Source organism: Myxocyprinus asiaticus, chromosome 30 (genome assembly GCF_019703515.2).
Source record: "Myxocyprinus asiaticus isolate MX2 ecotype Aquarium Trade chromosome 30, UBuf_Myxa_2, whole genome shotgun sequence".
Lineage (NCBI taxonomy): Eukaryota > Metazoa > Chordata > Actinopteri > Cypriniformes > Catostomidae > Myxocyprinus > Myxocyprinus asiaticus.
Window position 1 is genome coordinate 13498165 of NC_059373.1, and position 16647 is coordinate 13514811.

Below are 16647 nucleotides of genomic sequence, written 5' to 3' on the forward strand. Positions count from 1 at the left end.
GGTCTCGGACAGGCCGCAACCGCTGCGGTCTTATCAATTTGGGGACGTACCTGCCCGTGACCCAAGTGGAACCTCAGATACCGTACCTCCACCCGTCCAATTGTGCACTTCTTGGGTTTTTCCGTGAATCCCACCCATCGTAGTGACCTCAGAATCACCCTCAGATGTTTCATATGCCGCTGCCAATCATTACTGTATATAATGATGTCATCCAGATAGGCAGTGGCGTATGCAGGTCCATAAGGTGCTGAAACGTAGCCGGGGCCCCAAACAAACCGAACGGAATGGTCATGAATTGGTGCAAGCCAAATGGTGTGGAGAAGGCTCACGGGATCTTCTCACGGGATATTGGTGTTAAGGGGATCTGCCAATAACCCTTTGTAAATTCCAGTGTCGAATAAAAGCAAGCCGCGCCCAACCGATCGAGCAGTTCGCCAATACGAGGCATTGGATACGTGTCAAATTTAGACACCGCGTTGACCATTCTATAATCCACACAGAACCGGACCGAGCTGTCGGTCTTCGGAACCAGCACCACCGGGCTGGCCCAGTCACTGTGGGATTCTTCTATTTCCCCCATATTGAGCATGGCCTTTAATTTTTCCCGAACCACTTTTTTTTTTTTTTTGGGTAATCGGTAGGGATGACTGCGTACCTACCCCTGGGGTTGTTTTGATATGGTGTTTTATGAGGTTCGTATGACCGGGAAGGGGCAAGAACATGTCAGAGAATTCTCTTTGCAACTTGGCCACGTCCATGATTTGTGATGGCGAGAGGAAGTTTCCGCAAGTGACCGGGGTGCCTCAATTGTTTTTTAAGTTTGTCTCCGGCCCAAGCTCCTCCCTCTCTGGTACCACCGTCGCCAAAGCCACGGGGACCACTTCCCTCCACGGTTTTAAGAGGTTGAGGTGGTAAATTTGCCGTGCTCCACCCCATTCGTTCGTTTATCCTCATAATGGACTTCCCTGACTCGCCGTGTGACCTCAAAGGGCACTTGCACTTTGCAAGTAATTTAGAGCTTGATGTGGGTAGTAATACAAGGACTCTATCTCCCTGTGTAAATTCCCGTAGCTGAGCTCCCCTGTTATGCAGGCGGGACTGACGTTCTTGAGCCTGTAGCAAATTCTCCTGTGATAGTTGCCCCAATGTGGAGATTTGCTCCCAGGTCAAGAACGTATTGAATTTTGTTTTTGCTGTTTGAAGGTCCCTCCTCCCAATTTTCCCTCACGACATCTAAGACACCGCGAAGCTTACGCCCATACAATAATTCAAATGGGGAGAACCCGTGGAGGCTTGCGGGACCTCTTGAACTGCAAATAACAGGGGTTCAAGCCACTTATCCCAATTCCGAGCATCTTCGTGCATGAACTTATGAATCATGATTTTCAGGGTTTGATTAAACCATTTGTCCAAGCCGTCCATTTGTGGGTGGCACACACTTATCTGAGTCGATTTAATTCCCAATAATTCATACAGTTCGTATAGTGTACGTGACATGAAAGTAGTGCCTTGATCAGTGAGGATTTATTTAGGAATCACCACTCGGGAGATGATTCTGAAGAGCGCCTCTGCAACACTACATGCTGAAATGTTGCGTAGAGGCACTGCCTTCGGATATCGCATTGCTTAGTCCACCTGATCCAACACAAAGTGATGTCCGGGTGCGGTCCGCTCTAATGGCCCTATGAGGTCCATGCCAATTCTCTTGAAGGGGGCCTCAATCAAAGAAAGCGGGTGCAAAGGTGCTCTCGGGGTGGCCGGCGGATTCACCAGCTGACACTGCAAACATCTCCACAAATGCCCGGCCAATAAAAATGGGCCATTAGACGGTTTCATGTTTTTTATTGCCATAAGTGACCCACCATTGGATTATGATGAGCTGTCTGGAATAACATTTCCTGACGGCTCTTCGGTATCAACAATTGGGTTGTATCCTCTTTTGTCTAAGCATCCTGCGTCACTCGATACAACTGATCATTTATCACAGAAAAATACGGATATGAGAGTGCAATATCCGGCTGAAGAGGTTGACCATCAATCACTTTCACTTGGTCAAGGCCTGGTATGTACCTCCCTTAATACTCACAGGTATGCGGTTCATCCCAGCTCGATCGGGGCGGCCTGCGGTGGGTCAGGGACCTAAACCAATGTCCCCACCTCCATCACCGGGCATTGGTCCTGGAAATGCCCGGGCTCCCCACAGCTCCAACAAACCGGCCCAGACTTCACGCCCGTGTCCGTGGCAGCGGGTCCACCAATCTGGGAGTGAGAGTGGAAAGGGACAGTGGAAATGGGAGGAATAGGCAAACCCCGAAACCTGGGAAGCAATTTAGGGGGAGAATTCCCTATTGATAAAATGACGAGGGCTCTCCGGCCCCCGGATTGGCCACCATCTGATCCTCTGCCAGCTGGACAGTGTCATCCAGCGATGCTGGGCAATGGCATTGGACCCACTCTGCAGTTCCCCTTGGCAGACGAGCGATGAATTGCACGAACACCATCAGATCGATCACCACCTTGGCATCGCACTCCTCCCCGGCCCGGACCCACTTCTGGCAGGCATCACAGAGCAGCTAGGCATAAACAAATGGGCGGCCGACCTTGCCGAGCGTGAGGGAGTGAAACCGCTGACGGTGTTGTTCTGGAGTGCTGCCAACCCATTATAAGTTCACTTTCTTCAGGGCCTCATACTCCACTTGGATGTCTGTGGGGAGTTGCTGAGCTGTGAGCTGGGCTTCCTCAGACAGCAGCGGAAGCAGCCAAATCACCCACTTGGCTTTCAGCCATCTGGAGGCGGTCATGGTCTGTTCAAAGAGTTCCACGAACGCCTCTGGGTCATCTTGAGGACCCATCTTGGTCAACATGAGCTGGGACATGGTCATTGCTGCCTCCGGGGTTGCGGCTGAGGACTTCTGGGGTACCAGGCCTGCCGATGCTCCATTTGAGCTTGGAGGAGCTCCTGGAGGCACTGCTCCTGGGCCAGGAGGGCCTGATGTTGCATCTGTTCAGTGGCAAATTCTCAGGGCCAGCAAAGCCTTCTCTGCTGGCCTAACATGCCAAATAAATAAATATTTTTCATCCTTTCATTCTCAATCACCTTTTTGCCTATGTATTTTTAATCGCTTTCCACTCTTAATTAATCTACAAACAAATAGAGAAAAACTAAAAGTTTATCCAGTCAGAATTTATTCCTTGATGCTTACAAGCAAAGTGTGACAAATCGCATGCCTGAAGCCAAGCTCGTTAGCCAAAGCAATGCGTGAGTTTGAGCTCCACCCCCTCAGGCCTTTAGAATTTCCACAGAATCCTTCAACAGTGCAAAAGAATGAGCAACTAAAGTCAGATTGTCAAATTCATCAGCCAATCAAATTGATTTATTTGTTCTTGGTTGGTGTGATCTTTAGGATATGTCCCGGTGGAGGCCTTCTAGCTGGCCTTGAGTGATGCAATCATGCTTTAAGTGATGTACGTAATTCAAGAGTGAAAAGCGCGAGATCGTCATCACTGCTGTTGTCGCCATTGAGAAAGAGATCCTTATGGATTTAAAAACATGAGATGTTCTGCATGACTGTGTGATTGCTTAATTTATTAAACAGGAAAGGAGGACTGATTTTCACTTCAAGTAAATTGGTAAGTGCTTTTTGCGTTGTTATAGCAACATCAGGAGTTTTCTAAGTGTAAATTAGGCTGCTTGAGCATTCAGTGTCGGATCAAGTTTTGAAAAGTAGTGCTGTGTTCAATTCAACTTGGAAAGTCGGATTTTACAACTTCCTACTAGGAAAAGTGCAATGGAATGCATCTTGAAGTCAGAATTACAACTTGTAGGCTCGTGCAGAAATTCTCAACTCCGATTTCACCGAGATGCAGGGGCATGATGTCACACAAACATGTTGACACTCAGGGAGATATACAAAGTGATAAACATTCACTTTATTAAGTAACATCGATAAATGAATTTGTTTCTACATTACATGATATTAAAGCTTGTTTAACAAATGCCTGCAGAAACAGGTGTATAAAACATTATAATCTCTTTTGATAATCGTACACCTGAAGCACAAATGCTAGCGCTGCAGCATTGTTTATTAGTTGGGTTGCTAGGAGACATCTCTAATGAGAGTCAAACCCCTGCTAAGCTAACAGGAGCATTGGAGTTCTGAATATCGGGGAATGGAATGCATTTATGGTCAGAGATATCAAGTAGGAATATTCCACATCCAACTTGAATGGAATGCAGCATAACCGTGTACCCTGACGAAATGAAATTTATTGCAAGCAACATTTAAATCGCAAATATTATTAGATATATTTTTCCAGGTATTATAGACCTCCTTGTTAGATTCATATGAAAAATTATGATTTTTGATGTTCATTTCACAAAACAGTCATGCTGCAGTGAAAATTAGGCTTGCTTGAGCATTAAGTGTCATTTCAAGTTTTGGCTTTCGTGCATGGATGTGTTTTTAAAATGTCAGTTGGTATTATTAGTTGACTGTCACGCAATGTACGATAGGCATAGCGTCTTATTCATTGTGAAACTGTGTTTTCTTAATGGCATGAATCGCACTGAAGGCCTAGACTTAAAATGCACGGCTGCATCTGTTGCATGTCTGCAAGGGCTCGGATGACTTCGCCCAGTGGTGAGGATTCCATTTTTAGATGAACTATCCCCTTTAAGTGTACAAATACTCTTTGGTGCCACTGTATGTCTCTCACATACAATGTAGGTAAATATATTTTACCATGAAGGACTTTATTGTACTTTATGTCATTTTAATCACAAGCAGAAGAACATGCAAACATGCAAATGTTCACCGGTATGGCTCATACACACATTTATACAAAGTTTATTGTACAATGAGCTAAATTGATGTTTCTCAATAAGGAGACCCACTCTACCAGTCCAACAGGCTGTTTTTCTCTGTCCTCTCTTCCTCTCTCACGTTCAAAGAGAAAGAGAGAGAAAAGACAGTGAGAGGGAGTGGTACTGCAGAAAGAGAGACATGACGTACTAACCATATTTCAGCCAGACCTTTTTGTTTCGATGTCCATATGAAATAAAACACCTTGAGGCAAACATTGAATGGAGCACCTGTTACTACTTCAGCAGTGCATTATGCAGGCCATTACATCTGCTGGCCGATGTTGGTATTTGGTGGTACAGTATATACTGACAGATAACTATTATTTCATACAAATGATAGCATCAGAGCATATCGAAGACATAGTGTTGCTTTACTCTTCTATATTCCAAATATAAATCAATGAATCCATCAGTGCAGCAAGTCTCACACACATATTCTTCTATTATTCTCTTGCTCTTAAGGATATGCAGGTATGTACCTGTACGTCACATGCAGAGAGTGAAATGATTTAGCAAAATCATTCAATGTGTTTGTTTCTATTTCGGATCCCTGTTTCCTCAATACTGAAAGATTGGCATGTCTCTCTCACTCAAGTAAAAGTAAATGTATTCCTTTTGACCAAACACTTGAATGGTTGTTAATATGTGTGCACGGTTTATGTGTTCTTTTTATGGATTTATTTTTTCCAACAATTTTATTTAATAAAATTTTATTTAATATTCTGTAATATAATACAAAACACATCTATCTAACTATCCATATTGCGTGCCATGTATATTTATTGAAGGTAATGTGGCTAAAGGATGCCAGTATGTGTGTGTGGTTTCAAACCCTGTGGGAGAGAGGGAGTCCCCCAAGTATGCAGCTGGGCAGGAAAACCTAACACACTCGTTAAATAAAGTCTTCCTAGGCGATTCTCGCTCATACTGTTGACAGATACAGCGGAAACCACATTCCTGGATATTTCCTCTCTCTTTTTCTCTCTCTCACTCTCTTTGAAACTCCTCGTTTCACAAACACATACCCCTGAGGTCTGACAAAAGTTGTGAAACTATTACATGTGACATTCCTCACTGAACCTTGCACCATCTCACTGTAAGCAGAGACTGTTTGAGATGGCATTCCTTAGGTTAACCTCCTGTCTGGTTTGCATTGAAACTACAACTATAACTAGAGAAGAAGTCCTGGTCAACCCTCTTCCAAACTTCTGCTGAAACTTGGAGATTTCCATGTGTCTCTCAGATGACCCCATGATGCCCCCTTTCAAACCACCCAGAAAAGAGCTTTTGCAGAATCTATTACAACATCACATATAAATCAGCATGCTAAAACTCCATGCTTCAGAATTATCTGTGAGTATCATAAAAGTCACAAAAGATTATCGCAATCATAGTCTTTAATTAAATATAATGCTATTTTCCATAATTGTATTATTTTGTCTTCTTAAGTGCTTCATATAAAATTTCATTTTTAAATAATTAAATAACACAATAATTCAATAATATTGCCTCCAGCACCACCAAACTGGCCAATTTGCCCTAAAAATAAATAAATAAGCAAAGCTTATTTAGCAATAAGTTAACCACCTTTTCTTGGGGTTATAAACATGCTTTTAAACAAAATGTTGAAGCAAGCGGTCTGAGTAACATCAGGTTAGTGTCAATTGAATATACAGTATATACTATGTAAAAGAGCAATTATACATGTGCATTCCAGCAGTTCAAGCAGTACATTGCTACTGAATCTACAGCACCACTGCTGAATGAGCAAAATAAACGGTTTTGTAAAGACATTTTACCCGAGTTTTGATCTAGCAGTTATGGTTAGCTGTTTTTGACTGATTTTTTCATTTCTGAAAGTAATTATAACTTCAGTGTCATTACTGACAGGTTGTTCATATGAAAACGTGTACCGGTAGTTTAAAAAACATTTGCAACAGTATTTTCTTTCTTTTTCTTTTTTATAAACTTAAGTATTTAATACAATGTACTTATTATGTACATACGTATTATTGCATTGTACTTACATTTGAAGTACCTGCATTCACCCACATATGAAAATTCTCTCATCATTTACTTACCCACATGCCATCTAATTTGTATGACTTTCTTTCTTATGCTGAACACAAACGAAGATTTTTAGAAGAAAACCTCAGCTTTGTAGGTCCATAAAATGTAAGTGAATGGTGACCAAAACTTTGAAGCTCCAAAAAGCAGATAAAGGAAGTATTAAAGCAATCCATATGTACTGATATGTAATCGAGCCTGACATCATGATCAGGCTTAGACATTGCAATGGTGAGATGTACAATAAAAAGGAATTATATTTTGGTCTGTTCTCACCCAAAACCGACTGGATCACTTCAGAAGACATTGATTAAATCACTGAAGTTGAATGGATTACTTAAATGTTGCCTTTATCTGCTTTTTAGAGCTTCAAAGTTCTGGCCACCATTCACTTGCATTGAAATGACCTACAGAGCTGAAATATTCTTCTAAAAATCTTTCTTTGTGTTCTACATAAGAAATAAAGTCATACACATCTGGGATGGCATGTGGGTGGATAAATGATTAGAGAATTTTTATTTGGCAGAGGCTATTTGCACTATAGCGATAGATGCTATTTACACAAAAGTGTAAAAAGCAACAAAAAGCATCTTCTTTGCACTAAGTGCAAATAGTGTTAGATGCTATTTGCACTCTAGTGTAAATAGTGGCAGATACTCTTACACCCCTGTTTAAATACAAAAATACAGTATAGTGGCATCACTGCATTTTTATTGTGTATATTTGGAGTCCCACAGACACCCTACACCAACCCCTACCCATAACCCTACCTTACAAAAATTAACCATGGTTTTACTACAGTAACCATAGTATCACCATGGTATTTTTCTAGTAAGATCATAGTAACCACAAAATTAAACATGGTTACTATTAACTACATTTAACAACATGTTACTGTAGTAACACTATGGTTAGTACATCAGAACTATATATTTTCCACCAAAACACATGGTTACTACAATATTACTACAGTAAATCAATGGTAAATTTTATCCGGATCAAGTCCTTCTCTCAACTCCCTGACCTTCGCTGTGACCAAATCACTGCGAGGAATCTCTTTTATTTATTATTATAAATAGTATTATAGGAAATAATAAGAGTAGACATAGGTAAAAGTATGTCAAGGGGTGGGATTCAAACCTGGATCTCCATCTCTGGGTGTACCGTCGTTACACCCAGAGCTACTTCAGCTGCACATGGGGGAGCAGTTTGTTGTAAAATCCTGTGTTTCCACTAGACTATTGGAGTGTAAATAGTCACTTAGTTATCAATCTCTTAATCCAATAAATGTCTAACCCGTTAACCAGTTTAATGTCTCTACCCAATTGCGAAAAATTCAAATATGTCCACCTTCATTTGATCAGCAGTTGACCCCAAATAAATCTATTGTGGCTGTCTTGAGTTTGGTCTGAGCAGTAGTGGGCAGAGTTAGTGTAAATAGCCTCTGCCAACAAGATGGGCTATTTGCACTTAGTGTAAATACACACTCCATTTTTATTTTTGGGTGAACTAACCCTTTAAATACATCTGTAGTTATACTGTTAACCTTACCCCTAAACCTAATCCTAACCCTACCCCCACCCTTACCCAAACCCCTAATCCTAATCATATTCCAAAACGTAAATCCTGTAAATATATATGGCTCAACAGGGGCTCCCCCGATGGTAAAACAGAAATCTGTAGGAAGCACTGAATCTCATAAAATTCTTTAAAGTTTTCTAAAGGTACTTTCAAAGTTGCCGTATACACTTTTATATTCAATGCATGTATTTGCCAATACATGTGTGATTGTCTGTGTGTACAATGGTCAGACAGTGAGAGAGAGAGAGAGAGAGAGAGAGAGAGAGAGACTGAAAGAGATACTGTTGGAAATCAGTTGTTCATAGTGTGCAGCAGTACTGTAACGTTGTTGGCCAATAGCTGAAACTGGCACCATTCCACACTTCTGCTTAACACTAAATTCCTACTTCAGGACAAGTTGGGAGTGACAGAATGTTGCAAGGCTTAAACCCTACAGGGAATCCCTCAAACAATGCAACTATGCAGAGGTCTGCTGAGACTATCTGCAAATGTAATCTATACTGATACAAGTGATAATCATAACATACAGGCCTTGGATTGTTCAAGTCCGAAAAGCCTTTCTCTGTGATTCTCAGATTCACAATGAAAATATAACTTCATACCACAGTTGTCACACCAATAGTTGTTCATTCACAATCAGTGTTGGGTGTAATGCATTACTAAGTAATTAATTAGTGTAATTAAATTACTTTTTCATTGAAAAAAGTAAGGGATTACTCTTAATTTTTCAGTAAATTAATTACAGTTGCTTCTGATGTAATTGTGTTACATACTGTATAGACTATAGAACAATTCTATATAAAGCAATAGTGAATTTAAAATAGAAATGTAACATCTAATGTTAAAATGTATGTTTTCTAATTTAACGCAGCCCCCTTTAATTATTTGGCCAGTTCATGAATAACATATTTGATTTTATATGATTTATTTGATTTATTTGAAAGAATTACAAGAACAATTTCATGTTGTATTTTTCATCTGGTCGAGGTTGATAAGGGTTTTAGAAAGTAATTAGTAATACAATTACTTTTCAGACAGAGTAATTAGTACAGTGATCTAATTACACTGTAGAAGGTGTAATTAGTAGTTAGTAATTCATTACTTTTTTAGAGTAACTTACCCAACACTGTTCACAATAAAGTGGGGTCAAAAATAACACAAGCCACTGTTCTAACATAGCCTACACACTGCATTCTACATAATGCATAATGCATAATGTTTCCATTGTCATCTCTGCAACAAATACAACTAGTGGCATTAGTCAACTATTTCCCAGAGGTTTGCCTGGTATGAAGTGGGAAAATTTTTCTATGCAATATTGATTTAGTCATTGTCAAAAATGACATTCGTATTTAGCTGCACGCTCTCAAATCATTTCTACATTTCGTCTATCAATAGCCATTGACATAGTAGTTAAGGGTTGGGCTCATTTGTTTAGATCACACAAGAATGCTCTCCACCTAGAAAAAAAAAAAAAAAGCAAAGAAAAAAGTTTCACTGAAGAAAAAAGCGACTCGCTGTTCGTTGCCAAGGCAACCCAAACCCAACCCACCACCGTAGTAGAATTACCTGTATTATTCTCACGTGACCGATCCTCAGCCCTCGCGACCAATGACAACAGAGGACAGGTGCACTCATTGTAGTTTCGGAGGTGGAATCTCTGGTACTCTTGTAAACTGCGACGGCTCTATAAAGTCTTCAATGCAAGTTCACATTTTGCATGGCATAATCCGAAGCAACCCCAGGTGATGTCCTGCAAAGGATGTTAGTTTTTCTAAAGACGGAAATAGATTCATTCAGTCATATGAGCTTAACAACTGCGTCCCAGTGATTGAAATCTTTGTATACGTGGGAGTGAAAGATGATTTTCACGCACCGTGATTTCTTTAGTGGATTCAGTGTCTGAAGTTCGTTCCCTCCTGTCGTTACACACCTTTCATTTGGAGGAACCTCGGGCTGCGTTTATCTGGTTCTCATCATTTTTGACCGGCTTGTCCAGGTGAGTTGCTCAGGCTGATGATCAGGTTCGCTTTTGTGGCATGAATCATCACCTGTAAAAGACTCTCTTGAGGTTATGGCGCTTTAAACCTGTTCTGCATCACAGGGCAATGTGTATATAAGCAAAACACGTGCATTTTTGTTTTCAGATTTTTTAACGTTTATATATCCAAAATAAGAGTGCATAATTGGTGTATAGGCCCTACTTTAATAAAGCCTATTTTCACAAACCTTTTTAGCTGCACTAAAAAAAAATTAGCCTATTTTTAAGATTTACGCTTTTCAGTTAGCCAACATAACACATTCCAATAAATTAAACAGCACAGTATTTAACGAAATTAAATTAATACAACTTACACTTATTCAATAATAAAAAAAAATTGTACGCAGTTCAGTTTGATGGAATTTTATTATGAAATTGAAAGGCGTAAATCTTAAAAATAGGCTAAAAGCCTGGTGATAACTTTTAGTTCTTTTTTTGGGGGGGGGGATAAAGTCTATTAAACTGTAACTTAATGCATCCCAAGTAGGCCACATTTCTTTTACATTATGTTGAAGTGCCAACCAACACAACCAACCTGAACATAAATAAATAAAAACAGCCAAGACCAGCTAAGGCCAGCTAAAAAAAAAACAAAACAAAAAAACGCATAGGCTGGTTTTAGCTGGTCTTTTAAGTATAGATGATGCTCATTGTCTCATTGATGCACAGAATGACGGAGAAAACTGGTCCCTGGTGGAGGTCGTTCGTGGGCAAGAGACGAAAAGCAGCCAGAGAATCGGCAGCGATACTGGAGCAGGACCTCTGTAATCAGGATACACCGGGATCCACACCTCACCCCTCCGCTGAGCCGAACCAACGACACAATTTACCGGCACGTTCAACGGAAGAAAGGGGCAATGGCTTACCGAGCGACGAAACTTATGACGACTCCACTGAGCAGTCGACTTTCAGTGAGAGCTCCAACCGCCGCAATCTCCGGGTGTCACGCTCCGGTCGCTTCAAAGAGAAACGGACGAAGCGCGCGGGTCTTCCACAGAACCGTGAGGAGGAGGGTAAATCGGCGAGCGCCAAATCGGGGGAATACACGTCATCGCGCTAATTGCACTGAGACAACAACTGAAGTTTACACACATGCTAGAGCACCATATTATATAATACGACACTACCTCCAGACTGAAATTGTGTGTTGGAAAAACTGACTGATGAATGCACTATACAGTTATGGGGGATAGTCTTTTTGCTATGAGTATGAGTAAGTTGTCCATCATATATATTCTTAAAATGCTGGAGATAATGCCAAATATATTGAGCTGTTTAGTTCAATAGAATTATTTTTGTGAAGGAGACAACAAAATATTTGTAGAGCTTTGCCATATGTACATCATTTGCACTGTACACATCTGTGTTAGTTTTACTGTGTGTTGTTTTATGAAGGACTTTACATTAGAAGGATTTAGAAGTGATCAATGTGCTGGAGCTGTTTTTTTTTTGTTTTTTTTTAATAGTTTATGCATGCAACAGAAACAAAAATGGAAGGGGCTCGGGTGGTGTCAGGCCCGGCTTCTGACAGCTATGCTAGGGTGGGCTGGGGGATATCATTGGGCATTTGGGATGGGGGAGGGGTTACTCAGACTACTAATTGAATGTCTTTAATTGGCGTAACATGGCGTAATTGTCAAGATCATAAGACCCAATATAACTGCCTATATTTTACACTTTTTCCTCATATTAAAAATATATATTTAAATAAATAAACTGATAAACATTGTATAGCCTATAATCAAACACACTTACTTAGTTTATTAATTTTAACCACTAATAGTTCTAAAGAACTAATACTGGCATTATATTCATTCATTTTCTGTTATAGCATAATTTAATGTACAGCTGCTTTGAAACAACGGCTGTTGTGAAAAGCGCTATACAAATCAATTTGACTTGACTTGACTCATAAGATTGAAGTAATGGAGGTAGTATAGTACCTCCATTACTAAGAAACAAAATAAAGCAATACACTTTTAGATAAATTAGAATTACAGCCTTAAAGCAAATTACAAAGACAAATTAGAGTCCCCACGAATGCAAGGATGGAGTGGAGAGAAATAATATCAAGGAGGAAAATAAGGATGGAGTGAAAGGAAATATATTAGATGGAGCGATCAATAACATATAAGATTAAGATCCTATAATTTGACACAGATGGGAACTTCTTAAAGAAGTAATTATATAATATTAAATTATGGCAATTCTTTCTGTTTGACAAAAATGTAATAAGCACTGATACTGCCCTACAAAGGCAAAATGCAAAACTGAGTTCTGACTGAAACAGGTCTCTTATGATTTGTCTGGGGACAGATGTGTTTGTCTCATATGCTGAAATTCAGAGAAACCATTGTGTGAAAATGCAGTAACAACAAAATCCACATCAAAATAATTCAAGCCATTTTTCTCAGTTTCAGTGTTAGTTAATGAGTATGGCCTTTGTAGGGTAGTAAAAGTATTGATATTTTTTACAAGTGAAACTATACGTGTAAAGTTTGGAATTTGGATGGATGGAAATTAATGCCATGTAAGGGGGAGATGGGAGAAAGAAATGACCCGCGTGACTGCCGCAAAATATAAATATAAATCTACTTTAAAAATAAAAGAGATTTATTTCATGTATTTAAGGTACAGAGTGTTATTCGTGTTATCCGTCTATTGTAACGATTTACAGGCGCAGGGTTGATTCATACAAATTCTTCCTTGTGCTCCATGCAGCGGAAAATCCCAGTGCTATGGATGTTAACGCTTTATTAAAGAAAGGTACAAACAAAACTTTGAAAGCAGTCAAAGGTCAATCAGATATTTGGCAATGTTAGTGTTAACAAAACGTGTTTTCTCTCTCTCTCTCTCTCTCTCTCTCTCTCTCTCTCTCTCTCTCTCTCTCTCTCTCTCTCTCTCCGTTTTTGTTTTTTTTTGGATGGGAATTGTAATAAAAATAGCCTCTGATAAAAGAGACAGAATCTTACGGGAGTGGGACTAAAAAATACGCGCAGACGGGAGCGGGACAAAATAAGTCTTTTTTTTTTTTTTTTTTTTTTTTTTCAGCGGGACAGAATCTCTCGGGAGCGGGTCTGAAAATCTGTCTGTTTTACATCTTTTCATCTGGAAAGCATCACAATCTAATTAACGTCTGCTAAACATCTTCAAAAGATCAGATTTACAAACAATTTAAATCATAAACGTCTCAAAGACATGTACTGTATGTCTTATTGACATCCGAGAGGAAACGTCTTATAGACATAGGCAACCTAAAAAATATGTCTTCCAGATGTAAACACACATCAAATAGACTTATGGGTGGTATACCGCAGCGCGATTTTAGGGAGCTAATGTGGAGGGAGATATTTGATAAGAGGGAGCCTGTGATACATTAACAGCAGCCACGTGGTCACTGCACACCAGGCTTCTATATGGGCACTAAAAACTCTAGGCCTTCATTGCACAAAAATATCTCTTATTACCGTTCTCGCTCGCGCAACGTCTCGGACTCTCTGGATTGCAGCAGCCGCTTTTTGCCAATGACAAAAACAGAAAAACACTACACATTTGGTGCACACCCTCAATGTTTGCGACACACATAGTTGTTTTTAACCCATATTGCTTTTAACCAATGCACAAATTGTATATATATATATATATATATATATATATATATATATATATATATATATATATATATATATATATATTTTTTTTTTTTTTTTTTTTTTTAAACCGTGTTTCACAAATGTTTGATTGGGTGGGCAAGACTCACGTTTGGGTGCGCTCAGCCCACCCCTGCCCATGCCTACATCTGGCCCCGGGTGGTGGTCCTATCCGTCCATTAGACATGTCGAATTCAAAGATTCTTATACCGTCTGCCAGTTAATGATATGGTGGTCATCCATCAGAAGGGTCAGTCTTTTACTGAATGCAGAAGACCTTGATAACTGTTAAGTCATACCTGTAGCAATAAGTGTAATACTACTTTTTTATTAGACAAACCAAAGATTCTGATCATAAATGTTAAATATATAAGAGAGTAAAGATATGAAACAAAGAAGTCAAGATATAACTAAAAGTGAAAGAGCTGAATTATATGTTGTTAGTTTACTTAGCAAATCTTGTTTGCCCTAGTTATGATTGCAATACTGATAAATAATACACAAGTTGATGTTGGTATAAGTTGTTTTTTAAATAGTATATAATACCTTGTAAATGCCATGTGTGTGATTTGTTAGACCAAAAGGATGAATTATAAAATTAAAACTTATGAAACATCCAAAATCGTAACCCTATTTCAAACTCATAAAGCTTTGAGATTTTCATAAGTTTCTCCCAAATTACTATGTTATTAGCAAGCTGGCTCTGTGAAATGGGCTTCTGTAGCTTGAGATGTTTAGACCCCTTCAGCAGGTTTTGCTTGTCTGTGCAAGAAATGTCAAACCATTAATGAAAATACTGCATAAATGAAGATTTTGACAAGGTTACTGTGCATCTTAGAATATATGTTAGTTTATATATTAGTTGCCAAATGTGGCCTTGGGAAGTGTTTCTACATCAGATTTTAAATAAACAGATGATTTTCCATCTACGAAGGCATCAAACGTTTTTGTTTGTTTATTGTGGGTGGGGTAAACAGACAGCGATAGGTCATTATTAGAGTTACAGTATTTAAAACTCCATCAGTGTATGTTTTAATCCTTGCCAGCTTGCCTTAGGCTGTCATCTTTAAACTCATCAACCCTGTGCCACAACATTCCTGACTCTTAGAAGACAAGTTTTCAATTCTGAAAGAGCTACAATGACTACACAGTCTTTACCTAATAGGGTGAAAAATATTAGATAATTTGCATGGTCTTACAAGTAAGTTTGCTTTAACAGATATTTTTTAATCAATGCTTGATTACCGCTAATTGCACTATTTAAAAAACCTCTCATTCACAAATGTAGGCTATATTAGTGTGGTTGTGACACATTTGGCGGTTTTATATCGGATATTTATATAAACATCGGCCAGATATTTGAAGCTCCAAAAAAACACATAAAGACAGCATAAAAGTAATCCATACGATTTCAGTGGTTAAATCCATGTCTTCATAAGTGATATGATAGGTGCAGGTGAGAAACAAATCAATATTTAAGTCCTTTTTTACTATAAATTCCCCTCCCTGCCCAGTAGGTGGCGATATGGACGAAGAATGTGAATTGCTAAAAACAAAAGAAGAAGAATGTGGACGTGAAAGTGGATATTTATAGTAAAAAAAATATATATTATGTAATTAGTGGTCTGTTTCTCACCCACACCAATTATACTGTTTCTGAAGACATGGATTTTACCACTGGAGATTGCTTTTAGCATCCTGCATGCGCTTTTTGGAGCATCAAAGTTTTGGTCACTATTCACTTGCATTGTGAGGACCTACAGAGCTGAGATATTCTTCTAAAAATCTTAATTTGTGCTCCGCAAAAGACAGTGCAACAAAACATCTGGATGGCATAAGGGTGAGTAAATGATGAGAGAATTTTCATTTTTGGGTGAACTATTCCTTTAAATCTGGTTTGGAGGACATTTTTACTTACTGCTCTATACACACACACACACACACACACACACACACACACACACACACACACACACACACACGGCTATCCTTATGAGGACTCTCCATAGACATAATTACTTTTATACTGTACAAACTACTTAATCTTAACCCTACCCCTAAACCTAACCCTCACAAAAAACGTTCTGCATTTTTTCATTTTCAAAAAAATCGTTTAGTATGTTTTTTAAGCGATTTGAATTATGGGAACACTAGAAATGTCCTCATTAACCACATTTGTAGCACAATGCCCTTGTCCTCGTAAACCACCCAAACCTGTACACACACACACACACACACACATACTCACACACACACACGCACACACACACACACTCCTCTGACCTTGACAAAAACTACCACTAGAGAGCGAGCTCGTACTGCACAGCATTCAGTAGCCAACATTTCAGCTTCCAGCCTATAATAAACTACATATATGAAGAGTGATTTTATTGACTAATCGAAGAAAGATAACATATCCTCTCTATACTATTTTAATCAAAGGG

The 16647-nt window shown here is 39.2% G+C and overlaps 2 protein-coding genes across 3 annotated transcripts in view; one reads left to right on the forward strand and one right to left on the reverse strand.

Moving 5' to 3' along the window:
* Window positions 1-16647, reverse strand: part of aste1b (asteroid homolog 1b) — a 311837-nt gene that overhangs the window by 233887 nt on the left and 61303 nt on the right. The window lies entirely within an intron of this gene.
* Window positions 10088-12018, forward strand: LOC127421606 (proline-rich protein 15). The gene is made up of 2 exons (XM_051664755.1): window positions 10088-10511; window positions 11223-12018. The coding sequence occupies exon 2, from the start codon at window positions 11224-11226 to the stop codon at window positions 11611-11613; it is 390 nt and encodes a 129-aa protein (XP_051520715.1). The 5' UTR covers window positions 10088-10511; window position 11223; the 3' UTR covers window positions 11614-12018.

Bases quoted from the DNA above. Each gene is read 5' to 3' on its own strand.
- LOC127421606 (XM_051664755.1), top strand. From the start codon at position 11,224: ATGACGGAGAAAACTGGTCCCTGGTGGAGGTCGTTCGTGGGCAAGAGA.